Below are 10,003 nucleotides of genomic sequence, written 5' to 3' on the forward strand. Positions count from 1 at the left end.
ACACACACACACACACACACACACACACACACACACACACACACACACACACACACATGCATTGCCATCTTCCAGGTTATGATAGAAACTCAAGGGTAAAATAGGCTATTTTGGCAATTTCACTGGAAATAAACCAAATGAAAACTGTCATAAGCATCAAATGGTTCAACTCTGGGAAAACAAACCGTGTCGATTCAATTTGATAAACTATTGTTCATACCTTAGAACTGAAGCTGCTTTAAAGTGAGTTAAAAGAGTTATTTTTCGCATTTTATTATTTTGCACATTTTTAAGTGTTTTTGAGAAACGAGTTTGACCGATTTTTCTAAAAATGCACATGACTGACACTAAAACAGAAACTCTTTTTCTTATTGTTTCATCATTGTGTCCACACAGAAAAAGCCTTTTGGGCTCCCTAAGATAATACGTTTTTATTTTCTTTCAAAAAATGGGTTCCAGAGTGAAAACAAAAGTCTTTGAAGTCTAATACTTGCATTGGATGACCAAAATGCTACCTTTTAAAAATGATGTCATCGTCCCACCCTAATTTACCCGATGACTTCAGAGTCTCTTCTTCTTCTTGTGTTTTCATTTTACACTCAGCTTGCAAGCTAAATGCAATGAGGTATATTTGCCTAGTGTAAGTACCTCATTGGCTAAATGCATGTGCTCTTCGCCTTGTTTCCTGCTTTATATTTTCTCGAGAGTTTGACAGCACCACACACAGGCCTGTAAAGTAAAGTAAACTTTACCGGTTAACAGAGCTTCAAATATAATCCTAATATTATCTTTTATGGTTGTGACTTAAAAATGTAGATTGATTCTTAAATAAATTTGTATTTTAACTATCTACTTACAACACTTTTTTGTCTACTATATAGTAGCTACTTCATTAGCATTGTGCTGTGTTAATCCACCATCAAACAACCACTAATCCGGCTGCACACAGTGTTGTAACAGACTGCCCTTCTCATCATTTACAGTTAGGAAGGTGCCGAGTCCAACCTCAGCAAGGTCAATACTTGAAGCATGTGAGTCCACAAAGTAAATGAAGAAAAGCAGCAATATGGTTCTGATCTAACACTGATCTATGAGCAAAAGATGCACAAAGTTGTGCATGAGCATACATCATCGATCTACATTGAAAAGGATGGAGTCTTAGATATCAACTGATGGGAATTTTTCATTACAAGCGGTTGCTGAGCTCATTGCAGGGTTTTTAGTTGTGCAGAACATTAATCTTCCACAGGCTGCATGTTTAAGGCTCAGGAGAGATGAGAAACACCTGCACACACTGGTGCTTTCCTTCACGCCTCAAAATTACTTCAAAAATCACCATTTTAAATGTTAAGGAAGGCTCTTTTTTTTCTTGTTGTCAACAAATTGCCTGCAAAGACCAAACAGGTCTGCCTTAGCATTCCAGCGCGATCTGTTTGTCCACCCACATGCGAAGCCATCTGCAGGTGTGTGCTCCGACAGTCATTAATCAATGCTGAATGTCAGATCCTGTGGTGAGCGCACTGAAAGGCTGCAGCACAACGAGGCACCTGAGTGGTTTTGGTTAAAGCAGCTGCAGCCACTATATGCTGCAGATGTTTGGCACATGAGCTGTTTTCACGTTGTTTTCGTTTTGATCCTGTTTTCATGAAGGAATTACTTGTCAAATTTATTGGCAGCATTTCATAAGAGATCGACTGGTCAGCTTTTCAATGGACAATGTCAGTTTCTTTAAGATTAAAATCAATATGCTACTAGCAATGATGTCTTCAAAAAATGGCTGGTTAAGATCCACATACAGGTTACACAATGATTGCATAAGTTAAGGTCAAGTTTTGCGTAATGTTCCTGCAAACTTCATTTGGGGTCTGGCCAGGTCCGGCCCATGGCATAGTCAGAATAGGCAAATGCTAAGGGTGCCATCCATCCAGGGGGCACCACAAATGGGGAACGAAAGCAAATATTTCACAATTTTTTTGTCAGAATATAGCTGATTTAGGAAAGGATCACAAGTCACTCAGGTTTATGAAGATAACTTGTTCTGTGGGGTTATTTTTTTTGCCTGTTTTCTCATACATGAGGTGTTATGTTGGTAACTATTTTAATTGCAAAAGAATGTTTCCAAAGAAAAATATAATATTAAAGACAAAACTTTTAAATTAGGTATGTAAATGTTTGTAAAGTGGCAGTGAGAAAACTACACAAGAGGCATCAAACGAGCCAGTTCCAGCCTTCTTTGCTAAAAAAGCCCCCTGCTATTAAAGGCCCCACCCCCTCCTCACCCAAGTAAAATTGATAAATATGTGTTGTGTTAAATTAACCTGATGCACACAGTTGTGCCTTTCTTTTAGTCGGTCTAGTGTGCTCAATAGTAGACAGTGTCTTTTTTCTCTAATTGCAAACAAAGACCTAATTAATCAGATCAATCAGTCTTCCTCTGCAGCATGTGTTTGGGACAGAGGCAAAAAGGAAGTGAAGAGTTACCACAAGGCAACATGGCAACAGCTGATCCTTTTAATCTGATCATTTTTGGTGGTTCTATTTCTCAGAAATCTTTGGACACCCACAGATGTTTTGACGCACATTCAATTGGACAGAACACGATTACCTCAAATGATCCCTTTTAGGATTTGTTTTTGAGCCTAAAACATAATTTGTTCTTCAATTTGCACTGTCTTTAACATAATAACAAATTACTGTATGTTTTATACACAAACAATGAAGTTGTTCAAGAATAATTGTTATTTGTATGTTAAACACTATTTCCACACCATTTGCAGTTGTGCTAACCCCACATAAACATACTCTGTCAGTGCTGCAGTCCTGATCATGAGAAACAAACAGGAACCCCTTAAAGAAATAAAAATATAAGTTGTTCTCATTTTAGCACAAAATATGATACTAATATTCTTCAGAAATATCCTAATGAATAAAACATTTTTTTGTCGTTAGGTGCACATACATCCTTCATCATGTTGTCCAAACAAAAGCTAACTTCTGTTAATTCCTGTGTGGAGTTCTTGTCACAGATAGAGTTTGTAAGAATTGGCCTGTATGACATCAAAAGGATGGTCAGTGAGGCTCTGATTAGAAGTATTACATCATGCTCTGTGTTTTCTGACTGCTGCTTCAAGTGTGTCACTCTAATTTTTATTCTGCTTTCAGTTATTTGTGTTTTATCTCCTGCCACCTCCTGCTTGTGTGAAGCACACACAGTTTTACTTTTTTTGCTATTTTTTTTTTAGCTGTTTAGCTTTTTAGCTGGCCATGCCTTTCACTGTGGTGTTATGGTGCGGAACAACTGATCAGTTTTTTTTGTTGTAAAATAAACATATAGGTACACAAATTGTTTCAACAATTATTATATTTTCCAGCCCGTGGTCACATTTGTTCATTTTTGCTTTGGTCTGGATTTTAATTAGTATAAGTATTTGTTGTGCTTGTTTATGCAAATACTACATGTTATTTGGACAGCTACTCATTTCAAAGTATGCAACTTACGGCTTTTATTTAGTTTTACTGTTTTTCTCACCATCAACACTCTTATTTTGGCCATTTTTTTGTCTTCTGAAACACTCGCATGTTGAAAGGCAATATCTTTACTGCCATTAAAGATTTACCTCAGCTATAAACATATTCTCAAGGGGAATAAGTTCACACATTTTCAAAGTCATCTCAGGGATTTATACAGAAGGCAGAATTTTAAAACAAATAGCACACATTTACCATTAGATTAGTTTAAACTTTTTTTACACTATACATTAGACAGATATAAACTCTTGGTGTTATTTGAGTTACATGAACAGTGCTGCTGAAAGAGGAGTTGAAGTTAAAAGGTCAAGCATGTGTTATAAAGTTAGTTCACCTCTGAAACATACAGCTAGCATCAGGTCTGCAAGTCGAGTATCACTAAAAAAAAAATATATATATATATATATATACAGTATATAAAATTATTGGACTTAAAAGTGGTAATTCAGATCTGTTGAAGAGGGGTTCTGTAGAAAGTTATGAAAAATGAATATCTTACCTGTTAATGATGGCTCTTTGAACAAATTCAATTTGGAGAAACAGTTTATTTTAGAGTGAATTGATGAACTAAAATATGTTTTGAGTTATACCTTGACAAATTGCTGTTGTTTTGTTTTGTTTTTTCACAGCAACTTCATTATAAGATTTTTACTCCTTAATTCTTCTCTAACTTATCCCTTCCTCTTAGTATTTGTCACTGACCCGATTCATTCATTCCTCATATTCCTCCTCCTTTCTTTTAATCCCTTTCAATCAACTCAGTTCTCTTCAGATTGGCTGTACCTTGATCATCACGGGTACTAATCTGGCCAGATGTTTCCCACTGAGACACCCACACTTCAACAACTTTGCATAAACTAATACGCTTTGTTGTGGCGCGGTCACTGCTCATGAAACGGTTTTCCTAAAATGTTATCATTATTTGCAACTGAAAATAGCAGAAGAAAGCTAGCAGTAGCTACTAGCTAGAGAGCCCTTTCTGCAGATTTCTCATATTTTCTACAGGAATTAAAACTGACAAGAGGTTTGAAAAAAGAGTGGATGTGGTTTTTAAGATTAGAGTTGTTTTGAGACGTCAGCTATTCACTTTGGCTTTATCCTTGCTAAGAATAGACTTTGGCAACTCCAAATTGCACAATTGCACATCTGTGTTTCTCGTCTGCGCTGTGATACTTCACTTTACAGTTATTCTGTTGAGTCTGTTGAGATAGTTTTGCACTGAAAACAGGCAATTTCTGATTCCTAATGTCGGATACTGATTGTCTACTGTCTCTAAAACAAAAAATATCATTTTCTATTCTTGCACAATTCTTTATATTATATTTTTATTAGTAGTAGTTGTATCATGGCTAGTCAGTGTTAATTTTGTTTTGTGTGCACCATCTGTAGTTTCTAAAATAACTGTACGAATGCTGCTGTGACACCTGAATTTCCCCTCAGCGGCATAATAAAGGCTATATCTATTCTACTCTTCTATTTTATTCTAAACTGAGGTCATTCAAAAAGCTATCTGCAACAGGTAAGATCATAGTTATTCATAACCTTTACACAGAACTGTCCATCCATCCATCCATTTTCTGTACACGCTTCTTCCTTTTCAGGGTCGCGTGGGTCACTGGTGCCCATATCCAGCAGTCACAGTGCGAGGGGCGGGGTACACCCTGGACAGGTCGCAAGTCCATCACAGGGCCACACATAGAGACAAACGAGACAAACAAGCATTCACTCTCTCACTCACACCTAGGGACAATTTAGAGTTATCAATTAACCTAACAGTCATGTTTTTGGTCTGTGGGAGGAAGCCGGAGTACCCGGAGAGAACCCACGCATGCACAGAGAGAACAGGCAAACTCTACCCAGAAAGGTCCCCAGACCGGGATTTGAACCGGTGACCTTCTTGCTGAGAGGCATCAGCTCTACCAACTGAGCCACCGTGCCGCCTTTACACAGAACTGAATTTAGATTATTCTTTTAAAGTTCAATAAATTGTTAAAGTACTCAAATATTTTGTTGCCTGTGAATGTTAACCTTAATTAATAAATCCGTATTTTCAAGCACTCGATTTGAGCCAATTTATCCTAAAACCCGACATATTTTGGCACATTTCACTAAACATAGTAACCCATCTGTGCATTAGCAAGGATACAGTCACGGCCAGGGAACAGGATTTTGTGGCGCACCATTTCTCCCATGATGCACCCCACCGACCAAATATCCACTGCACGCATAGAGGTGAAGGTGGAGACGAGCAGAGACGGAAGCAGAGAAAAGAAGGGGAAGCAAAGGTTAGTGACAGTGGTTATTTAGATAAAACAGAAAAATATTTGGTAAAAAAGCATTTAGACAGAAAGCTGAAAAAAAACAAGAGAAACAGAAAATGAAAGCAGAGCTTTGGAAGGACTGACTGCTTGCAGGAAACTCAAAGTGATGGCGCCCACGGGCTTTCATTCTTGAGAGGACTCTGACTAATGAATCATAGCGAGGCTGGCGTCCAGTCACATGTTCTGCGGGCTTTTAATCAGTGACTCACACTCTCCAACACTTTACCTTACTCTAGATCAAGTGCAATTCAACCAGAATCACTGATGAGGATGTGATTTTGCCTTTTGTTTCCTGATTGTTAATGTCCATAACAAAAAAATAAATTAAAAAAAAAGTCACATTAAAGAGACTCTTCCTGTCTACTTCAGCTAACAAAATTCGATTCAGCTTCATAAACCTCTTCAGAGTGACACTTTAAAAGGTTTCTAAATGGTACAAATCCTCAGTATTTCTCACCATTCTCTTTGTATCCCATACCCAGGATGACCTCTGGGGCTCTGTAGTACCGTGTCACCACATACGGAGTCATCATGAAGCTGGTGCCGGCTGTTCTGGCCAGCCCAAAGTCCAGGATCTTGAGGGTGCAGTCAGACTTCACAACTATATTGCTTGGTTTGAGATCCTGGAGAAAATAGAATCTCCTTTTCAGCTGCTGTCAGACTTCATGATCGTCCATATTGATCATTGACAAAGATAATTTACACATTTATTCTGTGCATATTTATTTAAACTTAGTTTAGAATGACTTAGACCCAAAATAAACCATGATCAATATAAACTATATGGAGGACATAAACAATGAAAACAAAAATGTAGTAAAATCATCATTGGAACTATTTTTGAACCCACCTGTTACTGGACTGTAATTAGACGCTCAGTACAGTAAAATTGTCTTTTCCTCTGACATAATTAATAATAAATCCAACAGTGTACACATCTGGATAGCTAATAAGGGGCTTCAAACAAAATCACAAGAATTTTAGATTTTAATGTTTTTCTTCTCATAGATTTGTGTATAATTGTTGTGTTTATCATGCTTTACAATAAGAGGAAACCTTATGCAAATCTAAAAATATTTTAAAAATAGCTGATATTTGTAATAATGTAAGTATTCAGCTGGAAGTGTTTTATTTTATGTTTACTTAGTTTTTTTTTCTGTTTTTATAAATATAACTGTTCTCGTGATTTTATTTTGACAAAAACAGTTTTCATGAATTTCAGAGGCATCTAAATGGCTCTGAGGGCCACAGTTACTGAAAATCAACAGCTCAAAGTTGAGATACCCAACAATTAAATAAATAGTATATTTAAAAAATAATAATCTATCATTCTTTTGTCTGATTTAAATTTTATTTTTGTTAAACGAGGTCATTGGCAGGCAGGCTGCGTTGTATAGCCCTGAAAATCTGTATAGCAGGATTCCCATATAAATTAAAATATTCATCATTCAAGTCTAAAAAGATATATATTTTTATTGACTCATTGGCGGACAGCACTGAAGTCACTCACAGGCCCTAACTGGCCCATAGGCCACCAGTTGAATGGCCCTAATATATGAGGATTAAGCAGCTTTTTACTTCTAAACAGATTAAATTGAACTTTACATGTGCACCATTGACATCGTTTTTCTTTTTATGAAATTAAAAAAAAGATATTCAAACACTCTTCCGTAATGTGTTAAATGTATTGAACATTTGGAACATGAATGTATGGTACACTTGGATTTCTGTCCTGTCTATGTGTCAAATCTAGCTTGATGCTACCAAATTTGCACGTGTGCAGAATGTTTTTGCAGCACAGTAAAATAAATGTTCATTTTGTCAAGATTATTTTGATTTAAATAATCAAGTGGTGAATATTTATAACTGGGTAGTGGGTTTGTTCATGTGTGCTTCAACTGAGCCTCCAGAAACACATTTAATGACAATCAGAAGCAAATGCTGTAAACTTTGTATCCCATTAAATGCCCCGCTTAATCAGCAGAGTTTCATTTGCCCTAAAAAAAGTGTGATCTCTCACTGTCATCACTGCCAATACAGCCACCAGAATGACTAGAGGATGTTACAGATTGGCTCAAATCTGTAGAGGTTTAAAGAGGTTTAAAAGCAACCAACCCAAACCAGAATTCAGCAGGTGAACAGGCAGAGTGAGCGGTCTCGCTGTCCTACCCTGTGGATGATGCCGGCTGAGTGCAGATGTTTGATGCCACACAACATCTGGTAGAGCAGGTAGGACATTCGCTCGTGGTCGAGCTCCATCTGGATCACCTGACACAGGTTGGCGTCCATCAGCTCCATCACGAGGTACCTGGGTAAAAGGATGGTTGTTTTTAATGCGGTGGTGTCAGATGTGTGACTGATGAGCTGTTTGGCATTTGGAGCGTTAGCTGTACAAAACTGCAGCAACAGTTTCTGTGTAGGAAAAAAAACTGAAAATCTCCACCGAAACGCCTGAATCTCTGAGTGGTGGGATAGTTCTAAAAGCGAACACGCTCTCATTTATCATTCAGCATGAGAACACGATCCCATCAGCAGTGTCACCTGACACCTGGAGTACTTTCACTGTCTACACTTCAACACAAAGTCAGTCACGTTTTCTGGTATTTAACATAGAAATGAAAAAAAAAAGAGATAAATGAAAGGCTAAGCACTCCTCAGAGGAATTCATTTTGCCTGATGCCTTTCATGGCAAACTAAAAGCATCTTGTGCTAAAAGGAACAAAGTTGTATATTGTTCAAACTTTATAAATGCAATGATCTCATGCAACATTGTGAAATTTTGCAAGATGTGCTAGCACTTAGAGTTTGTGTTGAGAATGACTCTCAGCTATTACCGCACCACATCTTAGCTCTGTTTCTGTAAAACTGACTGAATTAGGGCCACTTTTGTGTCGCCTAAAGTCAATGTGTTGATTCCTGAAGTTAATCAGTTGTAGATAAATCAGTTTACCAAATTTCCCTCTGGGATCAATAAAGTATTTTTGAATTGATTTTGAATTGAATTGAATGTAGTAACTATCTGAAAGCTTCTTTTTTTTAAAGAACTGTCAAAGGGTTCATGATATAGCTTGCTAACAAACAGATGCAGCTGACTCGTAATTAATTGAAAAGTTTGAAAAACAGATCTCACCTCATCATTTAGTGCTTTAAAAATGTGTTTTGAACAACTCCCAGCTTCTACTACATCAAACTTTAGCTCAGTATCTGTAAAACTGGCTAAATTAAAAGTATTTTTATGGTTGCTAAAGTTGATTAGCAGTGGCTGCACTTTGAATTGGATCGACTCTAAAAGTCATTTGCAGATGCACATCCAGCTTTTGAGAGTTTCATTCATTTTTCCTTGTAGTTGATGAGATGTTCAGCTAACACTGCAGACAATCAAACACACTCTCATTGTTGCGCAGATTTCATCAATAATGAGCGTCAAAACTTTCGCACAGTAGATACTTACACATCCTGAAATTCCTCTAATGATTTCTGTGGCGTGAAGACGTTTAATAAACTGATTATCTGAAAGAGAGGAGAGAACGGAGGATCAAACGGACAGCTGGTAATCAGTGAAGTGACTGAGAGAGACTGGGAGGTAAAACGGGTGCAAGTTGACCCTGATGAAGGACGATGGTGAGCAAGAGAAACAAGTGAATCAGAGAAGTGAGACGGAACAAAAGAGAAAGGATAAACGGAGGCGATTGGAGGCGGGGGTTGGGGTAGAAGAGCAGAAACTGTGACAGTGGCGATAACACTCATCCCTCCAAGTTTTCTCTGTTTCTCTCCCTCACCGGTCCGGCACACGTCTGGAGGCGTTGAATTTAGCACGGTCACAGCATTGCAGAGGCCGCTCTGCGTTTAGCTGCCGAAGGGATTTAATTCAGAGCCAGAAATAGAATCGGGCCGAGGTACGGTTTAAAAATCGCTCTATCATGACAGCAAATGCTTTTTTATTTGAGTGGGGGTGGGTGGTGCGCATTTCGTTTTGTTATCTTTCAGGAGGAACTTACATTTTTGTGATTGACACATTTCATGAGCACCAACTCCCTGTAGGCCCTCTTGGCATGGGTCTGGTTCTGGAAGGGTCTGCTCAGCTTCTTAATGGCTACGTTTCTGTCCAGGACAGCATCATAGCCCGCACTGCAGAAACAGAGAGAGAGAGAGAG

The 10,003-nt window shown here is 37.9% G+C and overlaps 1 protein-coding gene across 7 annotated transcripts in view; it reads right to left on the reverse strand.

The window, feature by feature from the left end:
* mapk10 (mitogen-activated protein kinase 10) overlaps window positions 1–10,003 on the reverse strand; it is a 50,455-nt gene that overhangs the window by 14,708 nt on the left and 25,744 nt on the right. For all 7 annotated transcript variants that reach the window (XM_014006471.1, XM_014006468.1, XM_014006470.1 and 4 more), the window contains exons 4-8: window positions 9,848–9,977; window positions 9,301–9,359; window positions 8,019–8,157; window positions 6,307–6,472; window positions 5,675–5,746 (exon numbers count right to left, since the gene is read on the reverse strand). In XM_014006471.1, coding sequence (XP_013861925.1) covers window positions 5,675–5,746; window positions 6,307–6,472; window positions 8,019–8,157; window positions 9,301–9,359; window positions 9,848–9,977 — 566 coding nt within the window. The remainder of the gene's footprint in view (window positions 1–5,674; window positions 5,747–6,306; window positions 6,473–8,018; window positions 8,158–9,300; window positions 9,360–9,847; window positions 9,978–10,003) is intronic.

The sequence above is a fragment of the Austrofundulus limnaeus genome, unplaced genomic scaffold (assembly GCF_001266775.1).
Source record: "Austrofundulus limnaeus strain Quisiro unplaced genomic scaffold, Austrofundulus_limnaeus-1.0 Scaffold36, whole genome shotgun sequence".
NCBI lineage: Eukaryota > Metazoa > Chordata > Actinopteri > Cyprinodontiformes > Rivulidae > Austrofundulus > Austrofundulus limnaeus.